We start from the raw sequence: 25,834 nt of genomic DNA, 5'->3' as shown, positions 1-25,834 counted from the left end.
ACTCGTGGAACTCTGTTTTCATTAAGAACTGCAAGAAACCCCTCTCACGTGCCCTAAGTACACTATGGAGGAGGAGCTTGGACATGGGTGAAATTCCACAGTCACTTAAAACAACGGATATAGCCCCACTCCATAAAGGTGGCAGCAAAGCATTAGCTAAGAACTATAGACCAATAGCTCTGACGTCCCACATCATAAAAATCTTTGAAAGAGTGCTAAGAAGCAGGATTGCAAATCACCTGGATTCCCAAAATCTGCACAATCCAGGGCAACATGGGTTCAGGGCAGGTCGCTCCTGCCTCTCACAACTACTGGATCACTATGACATGGCCTTGGATGCACTGGAAGAAAATCAGAATGCAGATGTAATATACACAGACTTTGCAAAAGCATTTGAGAAATGCGATCATGGTGTAATAGCCCATAAAATACGTGCTAAAGGAATAACTGGGAAAGTGGGGAGATGGATCTTCAACTTCCTAACAAATCGAACACAAAGAGTAGTGGTCAACAGAGTTAAATCGGAGGCTGCCATAGTGAAGAGCTCTGTTCCACAAGGCACAGTACTCGCCCCCATCTTATTCCTTATCCTCATATCAGACATAAACAGAGATATACACCACAGCACCGTATCATCCTTTGCGGATGATACTAGGATCTGCATGAGGCTGTCATCTGCTGAGGACGCGGTTAACCTCCAAGAAGATATAAACAAAGTTTTCCAGTGGGCAACGGTAAACAATATGATGTTCAATGAGGACAAATTCCAACTACTCCGTTATGGAAAACTGGAGGAGATAATAACTAGAACAGAGTATACTACTGACTCCGGCCATACAATACAGCGGAAAAATAATGTAAGGGACCTGGGAGTAGTAATGTCTGAGGATCTCACTTTCAAGGATCACAACAGTGCCACGATCGCACGTGCAAAGAAAATGATAGGATGGATAATGAGAACTTTCAAAACGAGAGATGCCAAGCCCATGATCCTTTTCAAATCACTTGTTCTCTCTAGGCTGGAATACTGCTGTACATTAACATCTCCATTCAAAGCAGGTGAAATCGCAGATCTAGAGAGTGTACAGAGATCCTTTACTGCACGTATAAGTTCTGTCAAGCACCTTAACTACTGGGAACGCTTGGAAGCACTTGACTTGTACTCGTTGGAACGCAGGAGGGAGAGATATATCATAATCTACACTTGGAAAATCTTGGAAGGAATGGTCCCAAATCTGCACACAGAAATCACTCCCTACGAAAGTAAAAGACTGGGCAGGCGATGCAAAATGCCCCCAATAAAAAGTAGGGGCACCATTGATACACTAAGGGAAAACACCATAAGTGTCCGGGGCCCAAAACTGTTCAACAGCCTCCCATCAAGCATTAGGGGAATTGCCAATAAACCCCTGGCTGCCTTCAAGAGAGAGCTGGACAGATACCTAAAGTCAGTGCCGGATCAGCCGGGCTGTGGCTCGTACGTTGGGCTGCGTGCGACCAGCAGTAACAGCCTAGTTGATCAGGCCCTGATCCATCGGGAGGCCTGGTCATGGACCGGGCCGCGGGGGCGTTGATCCCCGGAATAACCTCCAGGTAACCTCCAGGTAACGTCCCTGTGACTCGTCTGAGTCTTCAGCTTCCAGTTGTGACCCCTTGTTTCTGTGTCCCCTCTCTGGAACATCCTATCTCTGTCCACCTTGTCTATTCCCCGCAGTATCTTGTATGTCGTTATCATGTCTCCCCTGACCCTTCTGTCCTCCAGTGTCGTCAGTCCGATTTCCCTCAACCTTTCCTCGTACGACATTCCCCTGAGCTCTGGGACTAGCCTTGTTGCAAACCTTTGTACTTTCTCTTAACTTCTTGACGTGCTTGACCAGGTGTGGGTTCCAGACTGGTGCTGCATACTCCAGTATGGGCCTAACATACACAGTGTACAGTGTCTTGAACGATTCCTTATTAAGGTATCGGAGAGATACTCCCCAGATAGGGAGCCAAGGCCGGGTCACCACTACTTGGAAAAGACCCGGGCCGGGAGAATACCGGCGAATAAAAAAAAAAGGTATCGGAACGCTATTCTCAGGTTTGCCAGGCGCCCGTATGCTGCAGCAGTTATTTGGTTGATGTGTGCCTCCGGTGATGTGCTCGGTGTTATGGTCACCCCAAGGTCTATCTCCCTGAGTGAGGTCTGTAGTCTTTGTCCACCTAGCCTATACTCTGTCTGCGGTCTTCTTTGCCCCTCCCCAATCTTCATGACTTTGCATTTGGCAGGGTTGAATTCGAGAAGCCAGTTTCTGGACCGCATGTCCAGCCTGTCCAGGTCTCTTTGCAGTCCTGCCTCATCCTCATCCGATTTAATTCTTCTCATCAGCTTCACATCATCTGCGAATAGGGACACTTCAGAGTCTATTCCTTCCATCATGTCGTTCGCATATATCAAAAATAGCACTGGTCCTAGAACTGGCCCCTGTGGGACCCCGCTCTTCACAGGCGCCCACTGTGTGTGTCTGTGTCTGTGTGTGTGTGTGTGTGTGTGTGTGTGTGTGTGTGTGTGTGTGTGTGTGTGTGTGTGTGTGAGTGAGTGAGTGAGTGAGAGTGAGTGAGAGTGAGAGAGTGAGTGAGTGTGGCTCCAACTTCATCCTGTTCCCTACTTGTATGTCTCATAACAATAAAAATGTTTTCAAATGAGTTGATGTAGGTAACAGCTCTTAGCTTACCAATAAATTTAGGAATACTTAACCTGTAAATAGCCTGTCAATAAAGCTAGGGATCCTTAACCTTGTCAAACCCTGTGTAAAAAAAAAGAGTGAGTAACCCTCACAATCGTGAGATAGTGTTAATGTTGATTATTAAAGCACACACGCATGTTTAATATTTTAAAAAGTAAGTGTTATACCCCTTCCAATAATTTTCTGTTATTACACACACATTTTTTTAAATTGCACGAATGTGGCTGGGTCACTTTCCTTTTTTATCCTACCTCACTCCCCCTCCCATCCTTTTTCCATATTTCTATCCTTAACCATCCTCCTTCCTAACCCTTCTTACCAAAGCTCTGGTCGTAAGTTAACTGGCTGGTATCGGCCGTGTAACCGCCCATGGAACAGCCCCCTAAGCAGTTCATAGTATTCCCATGTGGTGATGTTGCCACGAATACTCGCCGTGCACTTGCTATGAGTAACATCAACGTTTCCACCATAAACACATCATCTATCAAAGACCTCACTACGAAACGCAGCCCCACACCTCTAACTTCTACAGCAGGCGTCTACACTATCCCCTGTGGGTTCTGTCCCAAGAAATATGTAGGCGAGACAGGCAGAGATCTTGCAGTCCGCTTGAATGACCATCGAAATTCCTCTAACAGAGACGATGTAAGGTACGCCTGTGTCATCCACAGAGACTCCACGGGACATTTGATGAACTGGAATGAGGCACAACTCGTTTTCACCGAACCAGACCTCAGACGCTGACGGTGCCTAGAAGCCTCACTAATCGCCGTCACCGACACTATAGAACGCAACACTGGAAACTACAAAATTTCAAAAACATTGGCATACATGATACTTAAGCACCACCAACCCAACAACACAGGAGTCACATGATTTCAACGTCTACCCGTCCTCATCATAGGCAGAGGTTGTTTTGATAAGGACCTGCCTCGCATGGGCCAGTATGCCTTCTACAGTGTTCCTCCATTCTTATGTTCTTATGACATTCCTCAGGTCACGTGCGTCACACCTCACTCTCCGCCTATATATATAATGCCTTTCTACCTCTGTATGTTAGATACTGAGACGCTCCGCAGGCAACTAGGAGTGATATTCCCTCCCGAAGAGGAACCAGAGATGACTGCGGCCACACTAGTGTACCATGGAGTCAACGAACCAGACAAGCTGTTACCTGTGATAACGACATATCCTCCTCCTCGCTAGTGTCCATAGTTAGGAGTACATACGGTGTAGTCGCTTATGAGATGCACCAGTTGAACTGACCAGAAGAGTGCTTGAACAGCATATGTCGCATCATTGTAGAAACCTTTCTCCCTCGGGAGCCAGAGACGGGTCATCGCAAGATTGAGACCCGTGCCAGGACTACGGTCTTGGCGAACATTATACATACATCTGTATGTTAGAAGTGATCAAGGTCCCAAGACCGAAACGTTTTCTAATAAATATGTCATAGTGTTTGCTTACGTGTCTTTCTAAACCAACTTGTCGGTATTTATTACCAAGGTTTATACCAACCGATACGTATACCGTAAGAATGGCCGATACTTACTGATACTTTGGTTTCTTCCCGAAGCTGGTTGAGTATTGTCTTTTCCTACCATCCTCTGTATATATTTTTGTGGGTATTTTAAAACCCTTTATATAAATGATACAGTGGAACGTGCAGTATGTTTACGTACTGATAGTTACACTACTGTAGTAATTTACGTGCATATAGAATTTCGAAAGATATGGTAAATCCTAATTTAAGTTGTGAGGTTCCTCGGGCTCCTGAGATGCCTGTTGGCAGCCTAAGATGCAGCACGCATCACTGAAGCTTTGCCAGAGGAAGGTAGCAGCCCTCGGCTCTAGTGGTTTTCATTATAGCCTGGAACCCAGAACCCAGCTCTTTGAGGGGCAACCCATGACATGCTTCCCCCACGAACCCAGTATCTCTCAACTTTTGTGGACGAAGTTGTATTGGTGGGCCAAGTGCTTATGCTTGTTGAGCTTGTGATTTTTCCCTGTGATCAGCAGCACCGTCCTGTGTCTGTCTGTCTGTATGTCTGTGTCTGTATGTATGTGTGTATGAGTTTGAAGCTTTGAGTGTCATTAACCGAAGGTGTTTCGTGTATTGTAGTGAACTGAAGCTCAAGAGCCCTTGGATCACATCTGAAAGGAATCGAACCCTATTCTTAGATGGGCGAAGTGCATTATTAGGCAAGTCTTCTTATAAGTTTCGTGTTCACCTAGCGCTAAGATAGTGGGGTGTTGTGGGTGGGATTTTAGGATGGGGAAACAAATCACAATAAGTTAATGAAAGCTTTGTTATTATTCAGGCGGAGCATGGTGGAACTTCGTACTCTGGAGCAGGCTGGTGACGGCGGGGTCGGCCACCACTACCCCTCCCACCAACATGACAGCAGTGAGTCCTCATCTTCAGATTCTGCCGACGGCTTCATAACAACTAACAGGACACTTCACGTAAGATCCTCGTACGTGAGCACGGCCATGGACGCCTCAGAGATCTTGCAGCAGTCACCCATCTTCAAGAACAAGACCTCGTCATCATCGTCGTCGTCACCTGAACAGAGCAGGTCCGAGAAAGAGGCACCCAGAGGCTCTTCTCCCTCCTCCAACATCAACGCCAGGTGAGTACCCTGTGATGCAATAAACCCGTGTTACTGAGGTGAGTACTTCACTTCAGTTGTTTAATTATTAGTATTATATTCCCTTGGATCTCACAGCGCTTGTTGAATGAAATTTTATAAGATTTGTCCCAATTATTCAAAATAGCATATCTCAGTTATTTTGAATGATTGGCCGCGTACCTTACAATCGCTGCAGTGCTCAGAGTTCCTGCAGTTGTTTAATGATTGGTGTAACCATACAGAAATTTTAGATTTTTTCCCCGAGGGGCAAATTTATTGGGTAGCTCCAGTCATCCTGTGGATGTAGTCATAATTGTGGCAACGTTTCGCTTTGTGCAAAGCTTTACCATGTCATGGATTAAAGAAGTTCTACACAGAGCTAAACGTGTTCTGCATCCCGTGTCTTAGTGTTGACAAAGGATCAACCTACTTGTGGGTCTCTCTCACTCTCTACACTAGAAAATTTAACAGTTTTGTTAAAACAGTCAAAAGGAATATATTGGGAAAATACAACCCGTCGGCTGAAGACCGTATATAAAGCGACGTTCAAACCAAACTGTAAACTTCTTGCATTATAAAACATTTCGAAAAAATACGTTTTCTTTTTACGTATGAAATACAAATGTTTTGCCCCCACCCCTCTCTCTCTCTCTCTCTCTCTCTCTCTCTCTCTCTCTCTCTCTCTCTCTCTCTCTCTCTCTCTCTCCCGGGATGAAACCAAGATTGCAAACAGGTGACGGAGCGGGTGTGTTACGAACCCATGGTGAGTGGGTTGGATGAACCTGGTTAGGCCGGTATGGCTCAGTGTATAGTACACTGACCTGCTAGTTTTAGGGCCCATCATGCATTCGATTTCCGACCCTTTGTGGTCTTATTCCCCCCCCCCCAGGCGCTGTATAACCCCTGTGGGTTTAGTGCTTCCCCTTGATTATAATGATATGTCAGTTTTCAGCGTGAAATGTAATTGAGGATGTCATAAAAACAGATGATAGGATTGGCTTAGGATTTGTCACTCGCGTTTCTACTGTATTTTACAGCCAGGCTTTAAATAATAAAATACTACAAGCACCCCAGTGGAAAATAAGTCAGTGTGTCTTAGTGACAAAGTATGATAATTATATTTGTGTGTATCTATAAGTAAATAAACTTAAAGGTAGACCAGAGAGTGGATACGAGACAAGAGGGAGTGAGGCTGATTGTGGTGAAGGAAGGTGGTAGAGAGGTAGGAGGTAGAGGCAATATAGATTAGACTGGGAGGAGGGAGCATGGATTGGGGTAGGAGGGAGCGAGAGGAATCGAAGACTGGGATGGGAAACAGAAGAGAGGAGAGGGAAGCATAGATTAGGATGAAAGGACAGGGAGAAGGACGAGAAGAGCATAGATTGGGATGGGAGGAAGAAGTGGGAAAGAGAACAGGCAGCGTAGATTAGGAAGGAAAGGTGGGGGACGAAAGAGGATGGGGGTGATGGGGGAGTGCCTGCCACTACCATGATGGGAACACCAGTCTCACAACAGCTGATTTTGCAATAAGGCGACGACGTGGCGCGCGCGTGGCACCCTCGTCAGTGATGCCTGGCACTCATAGTCGCGCACACACTTCCACAAGCACGGTCACAGACACGCACTTCCACAAGCACGGTCACAGACACGCACTTCCACAAGCACGGTCACAGACACGCACTTCCACAAGCACGGTCACAGACACGCACTTTCACACGCATGGTCACAGACACGCACTTTCACACGCACTTCCACAAGCACGGTCACACACACACTTCCACAAGCACAGTCACAAATGCACACACAGGTAAAGCTTTGTCATGTTAGGGATACAACGAATCAGTCAGTTTACTTTCTTTATGTTGTTAATAATTATAGATGATATTTTACTGTATCTGATAGTTGGGTAATAGGAGGACCCTGGTGGAAATAATTTACATTGACTAGTCCGAGTTATAAAAGGTAGTTTACACACGTCACCATTTAAGGCAGTTGTAAACTGTAATGTGCCGGAATAGACTACTAATATTGTGAAAAACATTTTCAGAATTCAATCTCTGCATACTCTTCCTGTGTCATACTTCACCATTTGTCAGTCCACCAGTCATGTATGTTTACCAGGTCTTCAAGTGATGTGTTAATGAGTTGAACAAACTCCCAGGTAGCGTCACTCAGGCTGGAGGCTGGTGGGGTATTGTTGAGAAAATGGTATAAAATACCGACAAGTTGAAGATTAAAACACTTGTGCAACAGCTTCATGGAGCTCAACTCTTCTCCAGGCTGAAGGACTGACCACCTCAAATCCTCTTTCCCCAAGGTTGATGGACTGATTACATCATCTTTATTTCACTACTACATCTGCTTCCTCTGTATTTGACTGAAGAAGCCTACTGTGTAGGCGAAACGTTTCATCAATGAAGATACCCAACTGTGTGTTAATCTTCAAGTGATGGGGTATGTTGCTAAATACCTGTGTAAGGCTGGGTATCATCATGTGATCTGCATTGACGCTGCAAACATCACCCTTTATACGTTATCACCTGTCTTGCCCCATTGTTTCTGCTTACACCTTCCTTCACACTCCCCCCCACTTGGCCGTCAACTCTGCCCTCCCCACACCCCCACTCTGCCCTCCCCCACACCTCCACTCTGCCCTCCCCACACCACTGCCCTCCCCACACCTCCACTCTGCCCTCCCCACACCTCATTCACATTTAACTCAAACCTTTCTAACACTTCGTCTTTATCCTTCAACGCCTGGTTAATAATGCCTAACCTGGAGTATTAGCCATTTAGGTGCCACCTGGTCACCTTCACGCTCCCTAACCTGTCCACACTCAAAGCTGGTAGTGTTAGTCCTCGCCATCAAGTCTTGTGTTGACTGGTGATGTGTTGCTTCAAGGTCTGACCATTGTTACCCTGTCTGTCACTTGCTCTCATGATGCTTTGTTCAACCTGTTGCTATGTTGCGGTAATGTCTTTCAAGTACAGTGGGGTTCCAATTATACGGCAGGTTAGGTTCCAGGCTACCGCCGTAAAGCGGAACGACTTTGTTTTTCCCAGTTATGAATGCATATAAACGACATAACAAGTTTACACTAATATATATTACGCTAACAGTAGAACTAGGAATTAAAGTAGGGTGAGAGGTGAGTAGTGTTTATTGTAGGAAGTCAGGTGTGGTAGGTATGGTAGCCCGCCTGAGTACATTAGCTACACGTAATATACGATATTTAAAGCGGCCCAGAGCGATAAAATACACAGTACACTCATGACTTAAGTTAATGTAGGGTGAGAGGTGAGGATTGTAGAAAGTCAGGTGTGGGAACTCCTTTGAGAGATAAGGAGACGCCGAGAATTGTAAACACACTCAGACGCGTATTAATACCTATCTATTTTTGGTTCATGAGTTGGTGAAACATTTACCCTACAATACGACACTTACATTGTGTACAAGTTGTCTTCACGTTAGTAAAGTAGAATAAATAAATAAATAGCTGCGAGTGGTGTTGGTGTTGGACCATAGAAAACGTAATTCTCGCCCTTACCTCCGACAAGCCGCCCGGCTACCACGTCTTATACTTATCAGATTTATTCTACTGTGGGCGTATGTATCATGTTTATATGTTATGTAGCGTGTTTTTTTATATAATTTTGAAAAAAGTATGGAAGGTTTAATGAAAATGTATATATTTACGTAATATACTAAATTTAAAACGCTCCATAGCGATTATTATTAATAATATGGCGTCTTCAAGACTAATAAGACACTTGGTGATTTTAATGTGTACCTGTACATAAGTATAATTATCAGAGTATACCTGGGTATACCCGGAGAGGGTTTTGGGAATCAGCGCCCCCGCGGCCCGGTCTGAGACCAGGCCTCGTGGTGGATCAGGGTCTGATCAATAACTTTAAAACACTTGATGTAAACAAACAGGAGGGGCGGGAGGAGACAGTATTAGCGAGTCAGGTAGAGGAGGGGGAGCCGTATAACGTGTTTTGGTCATAGTTTGAAATGTCCGTATTAACGAAACTCTGTAAAGCGGTGCCCTACTGTTACATGCTTTAAATGAAGTAACATTACCATGGCAACTATGCCAAATCATTCTGGAAATCTTGTATATGTATGTATATGACAGTTTTGTATCATTTACAGATGACACTAAAATAAGCATGAGTCACTTCGGTAGAAGACACTGAAAAATTACAGGAAGATATAGTCGGTGTTTGCCAGTAGACAGTGGAGAACATGACGTTCAGTGCTGATAAGTTCCAGCTGCTTAGGTATGGAAAGAATGAAGAATTCAAAAGGGATACTGTATACAAAACTCAAGAGGATCGTCAAACAGAAGGAAAGGAACACTTGAAAGACCTGGGAGTAATTATGTCGGCTGACTTTTTTCAAAGAACACAAGACAAACGTGTATTAGCATGCGTGGGCCTAGACTATTCAACATCTTACCAGAAAATATAAAAAACACCGCTGGGTAAAGTGTGTGTGTGTCTTCAAGAGGAAACTGAGCAAATAATTTCACCTAGTGCCAGATCAGCCAAGCTATGATAGATATGTGAGCCAGTGGGCCGCCAGTAGCAATATCCTGGTTGACCAGGCAAGCACCTACGAACTTTGGAACAAGGTACACAGTACTATACAGACCATGCCAGACCAGATAGTACTCTGGTGTCCAGTCAAGCTAGGCGTTGGATCCAGAGTAGCTGGCACCAGGCTGGTGATTAGTTTTTCATTCCCTCTCCCACAGGCACCGACCAACGAAAGATAGCTGGATTGTGTCCCAGAATATTGTCTGGTCTGGCGTGTTGTGCCTAGTGCTACTTTGTCCCTAAACTCATAGGTTTCAAGTCTTCTCCGACCCGAGAGAAGTTTGCGCGCGCGCACACATACATTCTCTGTTTCCTCATGGGAATCTTCAGCTCATGGAGACGAGACATGCCAAGGCAGTGGTACAGATCACTTATTCTTCAACGTCTCCCACCTCATCATCAGTGCTAAGATATAAAAGGACAAATTACCTAGCAGAATAACTACCTGGAAAAAAATGGCTGTAAATGAAAATCATAACATTAAAATTGTGTTCCACAACTGGAAGCTGTTACAGTAACTAACTTAACCTAGCTACTAACACAAACTTCTAAATTGATGCAAACTTTACAGTCACTGAGTGAGGAGCTTTATATGTAGCTGAGGCCTTGTTATTGCTGTATACAGGAATTCACAGATGACAGTCCAGTTTCTGTGGTGTTGAGATCACAGCTGTCAGATTCATGATTCATTGTCATTGACAGCGTCAGCAGATTTATACGATAGGAGAAATAGCCCCACCATTTACGCTTTAAGAGATGTTGGGTACTCATGCAAAACACTCGGTGGGGGGAGAGTTACCACTTTCAGAAGATAGGTTCCCCACTGGTGCCTAGGCTGAAACCACACAAAATTCACCACTGTTAATTTATTTAAGTGACCCAGCGTCGGGGGTCAGCTGACGTGGTGGCTATTAATCATACGATGATCCGCTCAATGACTCATTAAGAACATCTTAAAAACTGTGTGAATGTTTAAACAGTTGTGTGTCTGACTCAAGGTCACAGATTTAATGTGTGTGTTTGTGTGTGTGTGTGTGTGTGGAGGGGGATAGAGTGGTTGGCTCTCATCACCACAACTGCTATGCAGCTGCACATACGTAATGGTCCTGTCTCCCTCATACCTCATCCTTGGATGATAGTCATCCTCATGTGTGGTCGTGACTGACTTTGCACACACACATTTGGAAGTAATTGAAAATAAGTAATTGGTAATGGTGGTAAGAATAGTAGCAATGGTGTTAATGATAGTGGTGGTGGGTGTGGGTGTTAGAAGGGAAGGTGTCGGTGGGGAAGGGTTGGTGACTGAGACGCGACTAGCATTAAAAAATAAGCTCAATCACCCTTCTCTTTATTTATGATTCTCGTAAACTCAGTAATTACTAAATCTTGTGTTCACTAAGCAACAGTTTTGGTATTTTTTTTTTTTTTTTTTAGAATGTGGATCATTTACACTATGACCTGAGTCCCATATTATTTAAATGTTACAGTTGTAAAGAATAAAAAAGCATAATACCGTGACTGAACAATACATAAATAACCCGCACATAGGAGAAAGAATCTTCTGACGACTTTTCGGTCCGACTTAGACCATTAACTAGTAACATCTGTAATGCTCGAGACGTAAGGAATACGCCACGAAACTGTCAACATCGCTTCTTAGTACATACGGCATTCCCTTATCTTAGCAGTCTCACGCAGCTATCAAAGATCACTATGACAACCAGTCATCCTCTTAACATCTGTGGCAACTTGGCAGTTTTAACCTCATCACAGAAAGTGGACCTCATCATCTCTAAACACCAGTAAACAGCGAGAATGAGGCCTCACATGAATAGTTCCAGTACATCTATAAATTTGCCCACTCACTGATTTTAATGTTTTAGAGAGTTTAGAAGTTTGTATTAATAGGGTTGGTAGCTGTAATATGGGTTTTCTGAGGTCTTATGTGAATGTGGGTATGGCCAGTAACCTGCTGATTAGACACAGTAGCCGTGAAAGCTGACTTGTGGAGAAAGACGCATGTTTACATTGCAAGATATTTATTAAAAGAAACGTTTCGCCACACGTGGCCTTTTCAGTCCTAATAGAGTAAAACAAAACAGGATGGTACGTTATATAGTAAATGAGGCCGGGTTACTCAGGGAAGTGGGTGAGGTGGAGTTAGTAGTATCACACTGGTAGTCCACTGGTTTACTTAGCATGCAGTTAAACGTCCTAAAAACCTAAATGATTCACAGATATCTAAATGTGGAAGTCTCTCCTTCCTTTCACGTTCTATGGTGATATCAGAGCCTGTGAATGACATGAGCCGAAAAAAATTGATTGCGAATCCTTCAAGGTGTGGTGAGTGCTGCTCCAGCAGTGATATCATCAGTGTCACCGCAGATAACATCACTGCCATCTCACCTGCTCGTCCCCACCTAATTGCACATATATTTGCAGCCACTTTTGAGTGATAATCGATTTTCCATTACATTTATTATATTAAATTATATTTTATATTCTCAAGATAGTGACCCGGAAGTTTTACGTTTTTGCTGTTATTTATTTTAGTGAGTAAATGTAATTGTATCGCAAGAGGCACATGTGCAACACTTGGGTATCTTTATTGTAGGAACGTTTCTCCACACAGTGGCTTCCTCAGTCCAATACAGAGAAGAATGGTTGAAGATCAGGTGTTTGAGGTAATCAGTCCCTCAGCCTGGAGCCGATGTAATCAGTCCATCAGTCTTGATAAGAATACAGCATATGTGCAGAGAAGGGAGCTTATATACTTAAGACAGGTGAGGTGAAGGTACCCAAGTGTTGCACATATGTTTAAGACTATTTACTTTGTTTTATACTTAATTCTAACTATAGATTCACTACAAATCTTATGATTACAAGCATTGATCCAGATACCAACCTCTTATTTAATGACTTAAATGAATCAAACAGTTACTGTAATTACTACACTGCAGAACAATCAAAGGCACTTCTTAGTGCCAACAACAACATAACTATCTTTAACTACAATATCAGATCTTTAAGCAAGCATTACGATGACCTCATAGCATTACTAAATTCCTTACATGCCAATATGTCCATCATTACACTAACTGAAACCTGGCTAAAGCCTGATAGTACAGATGTCTATGCCATTCCTGGTTACACAGCCATACACAACTGTAGGCCAGACCAACAAGGGGGTGGCACAGCCATATACTACTCAGACCAACTAGAATGTATCACTAATACTTGCACAAGAGATGAACATGGGGAATATATAATAGCCAAATTCAAATCCAAATACCTACAAAAACCTCTCACATTGATAAACATCTACAGAGTTCCACAGTCAAACATTAGCCAATTTAGTCAAAACCTAGGAAGTATGATAACTGATGCACGCATGAACAAAGATCACTTACTACTCTCAGGTGACTTCAATATAAATCTCCTGCAAGACCAGGACCCACACGTTACTGAATTCACAAACACAATGAGTAACTGTATGTTGCTACCAACAGTAACAAAACCTACAAGAGTTACAGAGACTAGTGTTTCCCTACTTGACCACATCTGGACCAACACCATATCCTCTTTAAAATCAGGCATAATTACAGATAATACCACAGACCACTACCCTACTTTCCTCATAACAACTCTTGGTAAATTACCCCAAGACACTACTAAAGTCACCTTCAGACTTCACAATGAGGCAGCCATTAATAACTTCACAACAGCAGTAGCAAACATTGACTGGCACACTGAGCTAGAAATCAATACAGATATTGACGAATGTATTAATAATTTTCTAAAAAAGACTCAATACCTCTATAACAAGCACTGCCCTAAAAAAAACTAAGCAGATGACAGCTAAGAGACTGAACAGTCCCTGGCTAACACCCAGCATTCTCAAATCCATAAATACAAAACACCAATATGAAAAACAGTACAGAATGGGTCACATAACCAGAGACCAAACAAAACGTTACTCGTCAATCCTAACCAGCCTGATAAGAAGGGCAAAAAAATTGTATTATGAGAACAGATTATCCAACTTACGAGGTGATATAAAAAAGACCTGGAAAACCCTATCAGAAATTCTGGGAACAAAAAAGATATCACGAAATAGCGAAATAAAATTAGCAAAATCAGATGAACCCCAACTCCCACCAACAGAAACAGCAAACAGACTCAATGATTTCTTCTCCACTATAGGACAAAACCTTGCCAATAAAATCCCAAGCTCAGATACCCCACCTAATGACTACCTCACCGGCAACTACCCGAACACACTGTTCCTAGCTCCGACTAACCCATACGAAGTCTCCCTTATTATCAACGCACTAAAAAACAAGGCAGGAGATTTAAATACCTTACCACCCTTTATATACAAAAAAGTGTCACAAGTGCTATCACCAATCATTGCAACACTCTTTAACAAATCCATTGAATCCTCCACCTTCCCTACAGTACTCAAAATAGCAAGGGTCACCCCGATCCACAAAGGAGGAGACCAAACAGAGTTGAATAACTATAGGCCAATATCCAACTTACACCCTCTCTCAAAAATCTTCGAAAAATTAATTCATAAACGAATCTACTCCTACCTTATCTCCCAAAACATACTCAACCCCTGCCAATTTGGATTCAGGCCTAATAAAAATACTAATGATGCTATTATACACATGCTAGAACATATATACACTGCAATAGAGAAAAAAGAAGTCCCACTGGGGATCTTCATTGACTTACGTAAAGCTTTTGATACAGTTGACCATGACTTGCTCCACGTAAAATTGTCACACTATGGTATAAGAGGGCACTCCCTCAACTACCTCAAGTCATACCTCAGCAACAGAAGCCAATATGTGTACGCAAATGGGGCAAACTCTTCTGCACAACCAATTACAGTTGGTGTCCCACAGGGAAGTGTCCTTGGCCCTCTTCTCTTTCTCCTATACATAAATGACCTACCAAATGCTTCTCAATTACTCAAACCCACACTATTTGCTGATGACACAACATACGTCTTCTCCCACCCTAGCCCAGTCACGCTAGCCAATACTGTAAATACCGAATTACAGAAAATATCTACCTGGATGAGTACTAACAAACTTACACTAAACATTGACAAAACCTACTTCATTCAGTTTGGTAACAGAGCTACAGATGTCCCTCTTAACATAATGATAAACGGATCACCTATCACAAAGCTAACAGAGGGAAAATTCTTAGGAATCCACCTTGATAATAGACTCAAATTTCATACACATATACAACAAATTTCTAAGAAAATTTCCAAGACTGTAGGCATACTATCGAAGATACGGTACTATGCTCCACAGTCAGCCCTCCTGGCCCTATATCACTCTCTTATTTACCCCTATCTCACCTATGGAATTTGTGCATGGGGCTCAACAACAAGTAACCATCTCAGACCACTAATTACCCAACAAAAGGCTGCAGTTAGAATGATAACAAATTCTCACTACAGGCAGCACACTCCACCAATATTCAATACACTCAACCTACTCACCATACAAAACATCCATACTTATTACTGCACCTATTACATACATAGAACACTCAACTCTGATATTAACCCTCCCCTCAAACATCTCCTTGCCAACCTCAACAGAACACATGACCATAACACAAGGCACAGATCACTCTTTGATATTCCTCGTGTCCATCTCACGCTATGCAAAAACTCAATGCACATAAAAGGCCCTAAAATCTGGAATTCATTACCTGTAAATATAAAAGAAACTACCTGTTTATAAATTCAAGTCTCTTCTCAAAGATCACTTACTCACCCAAAACCAAATAAATACTGAATAACTGAACCTTATAAATTGTATATCTTAAATGTTTCTCACAATTATATCACATAAATGTTAAACCTAAAACCCAATCTAACTTTATTTTTTTTTAAATACACTACCTAACAGAATACTCCATTCTACTGAATTTACAACAGTGCATGCAACCATATGACCTGTCTTTGTAATACTCACTTGTGCTTTATAGTAATCAGTTTACATTAATGTTTTTCACTGATTTCATCATTGCTTAGTTAATCTTAAGTTAATTTTAAGCCAGCCCGTAATGCTATGCATAGTATAAGTGGCTTTGGCATGCTGCTCTTATCTGTATTTTTTTGTACCTCTGTAAGTGTGCTCAAATTATAAATAAATAAATAAATAAATAAATAAATAAACTTGTGGGTTCTTTGAACCATTTGTCTACAACACAAGAGGCTCGATCCTCCGACTTTGTAAATGGTCCAAGTCGGACCGAAACTTCGTCGTAAGCTCCTCTCTTCTATACCTGGAGGTTATTTGTGTATAGCTATGGAGGTTGTAGGGAGTTTAAAGTAACTGAATTTAGGTTACTTCCTGGAGTCAGAAGCCCTACATTAGTGCTACCCGAGGTATGTTAGAATGTACTGTCGGGGTTCTCAACTGTCACGACACCGTGGGTGTTATTTTGGCTGATGTTACGGCGATTTCGCGGTCACCAGTTTTCGGAGTTTTTTTTTTTTTTTTTTTTTTTTTTTTTTTTTTTTAAAAACCCTCGGCCCAGGCCGGAGCCACAACGCCATGTTGATTGCTTGGTCGACAAGGCCGTTGCTGTTGGAGGCCCACGGGCCTACATCGCCTGAGTCTGCCATTTGGAGCTTCTGCTCCAAATGCTTGGGAATGAATTATGAATAAATCTGTTGTACAAGAATGGTATGCAATACCGACAAGATGATATTTAGACACATGTGCAACATCTGGGTATCTTTATTGTAGACGTTTCGCCATCCAGTGGCTTTATCAGTACAAATTCTTAGGACATAATTTGAAGACAGTAAAACTATATACATAAAATGAAGTAATCAGTCCTCAGCCTTGGAGTTGGTGTGGAGAGCACCGTGGTCGGGGAGAATCTGGAGCAAAGGCAAGGAGGCTGGCGCTTATATACTAACGCCAGGTGGAAAGAGACGTATAGCAGACGAAGACATAGTCACTGGTAGGCGAGATTTCCCAGTGGGAGTAGGTCAGACCCAAAGAGATGGGTTTTAGTAGTAGGTTATGTACATGACCTCAGAATCAAGATTCCATGATGTTGCAGTGCCTGACAAGTTGTACAAGAATGGTATACATTCTAGTATACTATTGTCCTAAGAATTTGTATTGATAAAACCACTGGATGGTGAAAGGTCTACAATAAAGATACCTAGATGTTGCACGTGTGCCTAAATATTATGAATAAATCTACTGATTTAGCTACTGCCCTTCAGGGGAAAAATGTGTTATTCCAGCTCAGGTGCTGAGTTTTTTTTTTTATATCTTGTGTAAGAAAACTCCAGTACCTGCTGGATTATCATGGATTACTATGGAATCACAGCAGTTGCACAACCCAGGTCAGCGTGGGTTCAGAACAGGTCACTCCTCTTAATTGCTGGGCCACATCGACATGGCCTTAGATACACTGGAAAACAAGCAAACTGTAGATAAAAATGTACTTTGCAAAAGCCTTTGACGAGTACGACCATGCGATAATTGTTTACATGAATAAGTAGAAAGATGGGCAGATGGACATTCAACTTCCTAGCTAATAGAAGCCAAAGAGTAGTAATAAACAATAAAATCAAGAAGTCGGAAGAAACAAATGTGTATATCATTGATAGAATGTACCGGCAGATATGTGACTTAAGACACATTATGGGGTTTCATTTAATGACTGATATCGTCCACCAACGAGCTGATCCACCCTGTTTCATGAGGGATGACGGTGCTACCACGAGATTCCTGCTTAAATGATCATCTCTTGGAAAATTTCTGAGTTTGAGTCATTATGTACGTTCATCCCGCCCTGGGAGAAGTAAAAACACACGAAGCAGCGATAGGTGGTTGACTGGTGGTGGCAGCAGCAAGGATGGATGATGGGTGGTGGTAGAGCAGGGAAGGATGGTAGGTAGCAGCAGTAGCAGGGATGCATGGCAGGTAATAGCAGTAGCAGGGATGCATGGCAGGTAATAGCAGTAGCAGCAGTAAGGGTGGATGGCAGGTAGTAGCAGCACCAGGGGTGGATGGCAGGTAGCAGCAGCAGCAGCAGGGGTGGATGGCAGGTAGCAGCAGCAGCAGCAGGGACGTCTTGTCAGTCTTGTTTAGAGGATAATTGGATGAGAGGCGGCGTGTGTTGGCTTCTGCTGCTCCCTCTACCTTACCACTTCCTCGCTTCCCTCAATCCTCTCTTTCCTTTCACTCCTCTTCCCTTCCCCCTCGCACCCCTCTTCCCTCCCCCCTCGCACCCCTCTTCCCTCCCCCCTCGCACCCCTCTTCCCTCCCCCTCGCACCCCTCTTCCCTCACTAAGTTATCCCCCTTTTCTCTCACGCACTATGAGAACATGAACACGAAACAGCATGCGATGTGAGCAGACTGACTGATGTTGTGGCACCAGACTCAAGCTTGGTTACAAGTACTTCTGGCAGTATGGCAGACTCACAGATGATGAGATTAAATGCAAAGTATGTGGTCAGCCTTATAGTCACTTGCTTGAACACTTTGTGCTTAATTGTCCACTTATTGAGGCATATGAAGATAGTATAATAACTATTTACCTCTGGCTGGTGAGTTTCAGGACACACTAGCCATGGGTTCGAACCCCACCCATTCTGTGATTTAATCGTATAAATAACCTATGTGATATGTCAGGGTATTTTATTAATGCAAATATCCGTTATAAGAATATTTAGGATAATTGTAGATATAAATCTAGATAAATGTAGTGCTCTCGTTTTAGAGTATTGTTCAGTGTTGACTGGCTCGTTTAGGGCCATAGAGTTGGAACATAGATCATTTACAGCCCGCATAGAGCCAATAATGTATTTAAATTAGTGGGAAGGCCTCTAATTACTAAATATGTACTCGCTGGAACGGAGGATAGAGATGCATGATGATATATACGTGGAAAATACTTCGAGGGCTTAATACCATATCTGCACAGTCTTAAAAAACATGCTGGAGTGAGAGATATGGGAGGTAGTGCAAAATAAACCCCGTGAAAAGCAGGGGCACCGTGAGTACAATAAGAGAACATTGTATCAACATTCGTAGCTGCAGATTATTCAGTATCTGACCGAAGATACCAGAAACACTGTTGATACAAGTGTAGAAGTCTTGAAGACTCTATTGGGCTGGGATCTGGGTGTTGAAAAACTCTAAAATCATGAAAGATGTATTAAAGGTACACGTGTTGACAGGTGCTGCTGTCTTCCTCTGTTGCTTGTGAGGTGCCACCAAGGTGGGGAACAACTTTCTGCCCACGTCATGATTTTAAGAATCACCGAGATGCTTGAAACAGCAGACTCTCTGGACATGAATAATTAAATGTCTTTTTAAATGATGCTGGTTATTTTAACTTGGTATGATGATAGTACTTATTTGTGTTGAGTGTTTATGATCCTTCTTAACTTTGCCCTTGTTTTTATTGCTTGTGTTGTACATATATTTTTTTTCTGACGTGCGTGGTCACAGTGCACCGTAATCGTCACTGTTGCTGCTACCTCCTCCTGAGGCTCCCTCACTATCATCTCATCTTACCACGTCCATCTTCCCAGCATCACTTAAGAAAAGAAATGTGTGAATGTAGGAAAGCGTTTGGGTGAAATTCCCAAGTCTGGTGTTGGCGTTTTGTTTTTTTCCTGTTACTATTATCCGTATTTGTCTGAAGCCAGTTGTGTGAGAGTGACACGCACGCGTACGTACGTACGAGAGTTCCATGAAGCTACAATGGAGTACATCTTGCAAGCGGGAAGCTGAGAGTTCATATTGGCGAATCCATATAGACGAGTACACTCACTTGACGCGGAGGTAAACAGACTTCACGCATCACGAAAAGATAATTACACACACGCACGCACGTGCCCGCACTCTCTGGGAATGTGTACCTGGTCGAAGATTGACCACTGCTAATGAAGTGGACCACGTGTCGACACGCGGTTCCGTCAACACAGCCCACACCACCACCACCTTGAGATCGACATGACACACTATGAGGTCGATAATGTGTCTACGAGCAGCATAGTAGAGCAGCCCAACTTGCTCTCAGAAGATGGAGGCTCCCTCATTCCCTGTGCTCACCCACGCGGGTTTAGAGCTTGACATGACAGGATAATGACTGGAAGAAGCAGGTCATGGATCCACGAGATTTTAAAGAAGCATTTAATGTGCTGGTTTGCAACTTTTAAGGGTCTTGCATGTGTTGCTGCAGCAATTCTGTGGTCTTGATCTGGTCTTGTCTTCTCCTGGAGGTTTGTGACGTAATTTGTTATAACACGTCCGCGATGTTGATTTTGGCGAGAAATTTGTGGGGAAAAGTGTTGTGTGGAATGTTGGTTGTGGTATGTTGTTTTGAGGAGTGTTGGTTGTGGGAAGAAATGTTGGTTGAGATGATAAATACTGGTTGTGGTGAGGAATGTTGGTTGTGATCACTATGTTTGCAGTAATTGTTACTACGGATGATTGTTGTAAGAAATGTTTTTGGAAGTGAGGTAGTGATAATGGTGGTGGTGAGGGATCTTTCTTTTGTTGGTGGTGATAGTGGTGGAAGCGATGAATGCTTTTGGTTGTTGGTGGTGGTGATGGAGTGTGTGTGTGTGTGTGTGTGTTTGTGTGTGTGTGTGTTTGTGTGTGTGTGTGTGTTTGTGTGTATGTGCGTGTGTACTTGTACGTACACGTAAGTAAATTCAGATATGTAGTTGCACGAGGAAAGCAGTGCTTCTAGTGATTATTATTATTATTATTATTGTTGTTGTTTAGTAATAGTAATTTTAAATGAAGGTGATGTGGTGAAATAAGTATAAGGGAGATTTAAGTATAATGGTTGAATATATTATTACACAGTAAGTGGTTAACTGAGTGGCACAGTGATAACTCTGAGATTGGTACGGACACACCTGGTGGAGAGTACACCTCTTGACAGCACGTTTCGTCTACTTTGAAAAAACATGAAAATGTTAAAAAGAAGTTAGAGATTTAAAAAAATTACTGTAAATTATTCTGACCAAGACGTATCGAATTGGGCCACAAGTATCCCATAATTAGATCTTCACGGTTCTTTATTTTATATGTGATGGTCAGGCTGCTAGTGTAGGATGGAAACTGGGTACAGGTAAGTCACAGATAAATCACGAGTGTACGGAGCGAAAGTAGCAAGAAGGTAGTTACACAGAGTACGATAAACAATATTGACTTGCTCTCTAGGCTAGTGTAAGTGATAAACAGACCTTGCTGAGTCTGATGTTATCTTGTACACACACACACACACACACACACACACACACACACACACACACACACACACACACACACACACACACACACTTGCCTTCCCTACATGCAAGTCATTCATTGTGTAACATGTAGTTTCTCTACAATCTAGATGTTAGTAAAGTGTGTGGAAGTCAGTTCAGTTAAGTGGCTCGGTTGGTAGCGCACTAAGCTCACTGGGGGGGTCCGTGGTTCGATCCCCGGCATGGGTGAAAACGCTGGGCATGTTTCCTTACACCTTCCCCTGTTCACCTAGCAGTAAGCAGGTAAGTCGGCTGTTGTGGGTCACATTTCACGGGGAGTTAAGTGTATCGTAGATAGGGCTGGGCCTTGAAATGAGCCGAGATAGGATAACAGCTCTTAGCCTATAAAATTGTGTTGAAAAAAAGTGTTACTGGTATGTGAGAAAGATAGTCTAAGAGGCACGTAACTTCCCCAGTCTTCTAATAACATGGTCAACTTTTCCACTATGATCTATCTTGTCAATAATTACTATCACATTTGTTTCGCTAGGATCTTTCCTTAATTCATGGTATAACTTAACAAATCTTTTAGGACAATTGTGTGACAGTAATTATGGACAAGGTAGATTATAGTGGAAAAATTAACATGTTATTAGAATACGGGGGAACTTAGGTGCATCTTTCACTACTAACCCACACTCTGGAGAGGATATTTCAGACGTTTCGCTAATGGTCCGTCCTGACTCAGTGCTAAATCACGACTTGATATTTATTCGTCGTGACTTGATAATGATTCAAGACGGTCCGAAACGCCGTCTAAAATTTATTTTTCAAATTGTGAGTTAAATGTGAATTGTTTCATTCCAGCTGTCTTATGACGACGTTTCGGTCCGACTTGGACGGTATTGTACCTTTCTGTTCTAAAAAGAACACACGTTAGCCATGATCAAATCTTAAGTGAAACTAGACAACTACAGTTTCTGTAGTAACTGTGTAAAATATGTATATAAAAAAGCCACGTTAAGCCTGAGATTACTAGAATAGCCATAAACATTGTCAAAAATATTGGCTTGACCTTCCCTTATAAGACAATGTTATGGTACAGTCGGCACTCAACATTCTTAATGCGATGGCTGGTACTGGTTTTCCCATTACCAACTTTTCAACCCCGCGGTGATGTTTTGGACACAGCACAAATGAGATCACCTTCAGAAAAAGTCTTGTTTCTTAACTTTGAGTTTACAAGCTGCAAAAAATGAGAAATCTCTGTCTCTGTGTTCATCTGTCTCTGTCTGTCTGTCTGTCTCTCTCTCTCTCTCTCTCTCTCTCTCTCTCTCTCTCTCTCTCTCTCTCTCTCTCTCTCTCTCTCTCTCTCTCTCACACACACACACATTCGTATACAACACAGCGTCAGTCTTAGCACAGCAACTGATGTTATTTAAGGAAGGTAAATAGAAGTACATAGTGAAAGTGAGAAGTTTTCAATTATTTACGTGCTGTCACACACATTCAAAACAAACACATTAAGAATATAATGTTACCCTCATTGTGTTATCGTCATTCTTGTAAAGTATGTTAAAGCTACCTTAAATGCGTCTCTCACTGCAGACTGCAATTAATGGACATGACAAGAATTACCACGCACCAGTTGCGACTTTAATCGGATTCCTTCTTGTTGAATTAATTCAGTTACTAGATAGATTACCGAATTATTATTACAAATAATTTGTTATAATTTTAACCGTAATGTACATACCGTGCAGTATGAAGTGTGGCCTGTGGTTAGACATCATTGTTGACTACCTGGTGAGACAGGATGTTGCTGTCAGTGGCTTACAGGCCTACATAGCCACCACAGCCTGGCTGATCAGGCACTTTTAGTTGTCCAGCTTCCTCTTGGACAATATTTCTCACGACTCAACACCCTCCCATCATGTATTAGGGAGAGTACCAACAGACCCCTGACTGTCTTCAAGACGAAACTCGACAGGTTCCTTAAATCACTTCTTAATGAGCCGGACTGTGGTGCACACGTTGGGCTACGGGCGGTGAGCACCAATACTTTGATCGATCAGGCCTGGTGACCCCCGGCAGCGACTACAGGTAGCATTTGCTATAGAACACTATACAGCAACATGCAACCTCTTCAGTTTGTATTCCTGTTTTGTCATCACCTGTAAAGAAAAATATGTAGAACTGCTAGTAGATCATTTATATGGACCAGAGTATGGGACCCAACACTGGTTCCTGGAGAACCCCGGTAGTTACATTCCCACCCTGAGTTGTCACCCCTTATAGTTATATATATATATATATATATATATATATATATATATATATATATATATATGTATATATATATATATATATTTGATTGAACTTTGTATAGAAAGGGGTTTAGTTATAGGTAATACATATTTTAAGAAAAAGAGGATAAATAAGTATACAAGATATGATGTAGGACGAAATGACAGTAGTTTGTTGGATTATGTATTGGTAGATAAAAGACTGTTGAGTATACTTCAGGATGTACATGTTTATAGAGGGGCCACAGATATATCAGATCACTTTCTAGTTGTAGCTACACTGAGAGTAAAAGGTAGATGGGATACAAGGAGAATAGAAGTATCAGGGAAGAGAGAGGTGAAGGTTTATAAACTAAAAGAGGAGGCAGTTAGGGTAAGATATAAACAGCTATTGGAGGATAGATGGGCTAATGAGAGCATAGGCAATGGGGTCGAAGAGGTATGTGGTAGGTTTAAAAATGTAGTGTTAGAGTGTTCAGCAGAAGTTTGTGGTTACAGGAAAGTGGGTGCGGGAGGGAAGAGGAGCGATTGGTGGAATGATGATGTAAAGAGAGTGGTAAGGGAGAAAAAGTTAGCATATGAGAAGTTTTTAGAAAGTAGAAGTGACGCAAGGAGGGAAGAGTATATGGAGAAAAAGAGAGAGGTTAAGAGAGTGGTGAAGCAATGTAAAAAAGAGAGCAAATGAGAGAGTGGGTGAGATGTTATCAACAAATTTTGTTGAAAATAAGAAAAAGTTTTGGAGTGAGATTAACAAGTTAAGAAAGCCTAGAGAACAAATGGATTTGTCAGTTAAAAATAGGAGAGGAGAGTTATTAAATGGAGAGTTAGAGGTATTGGGAAGATGGAGGGAATATTTTGAGGAATTGTTAAATGTTGATGAAGATAGGGAAGCTGTGATTTCGTGTATAGGACAAGGAGGAATAACATCTTGTAGGAGTGAGGAAGAGCCAGTTGTGAGTGTGGGGGAAGTTCGTGAGGCAGTAGGTAAAATGAAAGGGGGTAAGGCAGCCGGGATTGATTGATTGATTGATTGATATATATATATATATATATATATATATATATATATATATATATATATATATATATATATATATAGCCTCTATAGCTGGAATGGGGACCCTCATCCTCAGAGAAGACAATAAACGTACCTCAGGGAAAACTCAAGGTTCTCCCCGGAGCTGTTTGAATATTTTCTTCTCCTACCACCCCCTATATTTATATTCTAAGTGAACATTTATTAATAAACAAAATACATTTACAGAAAAAAACATAAACATGAATACAATGGCACAATGTATCAAAGATGATGAATTTCCTCCAGCTCCTCCGAGGCTGGACGTGAACCAAGTATGCAGCAAGCATTTCCCCTCTGGATGGCGATGCTGAGGCGCTGGAACATGAAAGTGGCTGCCCTTGGGTCCCTGGTGGTGTCGATGAGTCTGGAACCCAATTCTTTAAGGAAACGTGTGGCATTTTTTCCCCATGATCCCAAGGTCTCTGATCCCACTGGGACAAATTGATACTGTTGGCTAATGTCCCTGTACTTGCTGATCTTGTACTCCTCCCTGTGGTCAGCAGCTCCTCCCTGTCGCCCCACACTGTGATGGATATAGGTTTCAGCCAGTGTGGACACACAGGTATAGTCCCATGCTAAGAGCTTGCCATTCTTCCAAGGATAGATGGTGATCCCGTCGGGGCGGTTTGCTGGGTTGTGGGTATTGTTTGCTGCAAGTGATCGTGGCTCCCTCTCGGCAGGGCATCCAGCTGTAGCAAGGGTTCTCTTAATGATGTCGTTGACCTCATTGTGTCTTGCATGCCAGCCCTTGGTTTTGGAACAGTTAAGACCATGTAGACCGTATTGGTCTGCTTGCACTTCGCCGCAAATACACATATATTCTGTGTGAATTGGGGCAGCAAGGCGCAGAGCCACTGCAATACGGAGGGTCTTAGGGTCGAGTCGCGTTCCCATTGCCGATATGGGAACTGTTTGGAGGAAGTCCCCGGAGTGAGGTGCACTTACAGCCTGGAGACGGGCAATCTCCCTATCTGATGTTGCAGCCCTGAGCATGTTGGCAAGCACCTTTTCAGCAATTGGGCTATCCCAGCTTGACTGTTTGTGAGCCAGTGCTGCACTAGGGTTTGGTGCTGGAGCAGCAAGAGTCTCCCATTCGGTGATGGCACTGACATAACTAGGGTCTTCTATTCCTGCTGAGTCACTGAGGGTGTCAGGAAGAATTTGTCTTATCAACTCGTTTGATGCAATGGAAGAGGATAGGAAAGCTGGTAGA

The 25,834-nt window shown here is 42.6% G+C and overlaps 1 protein-coding gene across 1 annotated transcript in view; it reads left to right on the top strand.

Moving 5' to 3' along the window:
* Positions 1-25,834, top strand: part of LOC128695569 (uncharacterized) — an 854,631-nt gene that overhangs the window by 728,525 nt on the left and 100,272 nt on the right. The window contains exon 19 of the mRNA XM_070093194.1: positions 5,048-5,359. Within this exon, the coding sequence (XP_069949295.1) occupies positions 5,048-5,359 (312 nt within the window). The remainder of the gene's footprint in view (positions 1-5,047; positions 5,360-25,834) is intronic.

The sequence above is a fragment of the Cherax quadricarinatus genome, chromosome 42 (genome assembly GCF_038502225.1).
Source record: "Cherax quadricarinatus isolate ZL_2023a chromosome 42, ASM3850222v1, whole genome shotgun sequence".
Classification (NCBI taxonomy): domain Eukaryota; kingdom Metazoa; phylum Arthropoda; class Malacostraca; order Decapoda; family Parastacidae; genus Cherax; species Cherax quadricarinatus.
This window is presented reverse-complemented; position numbering and strand designations above follow the sequence as displayed.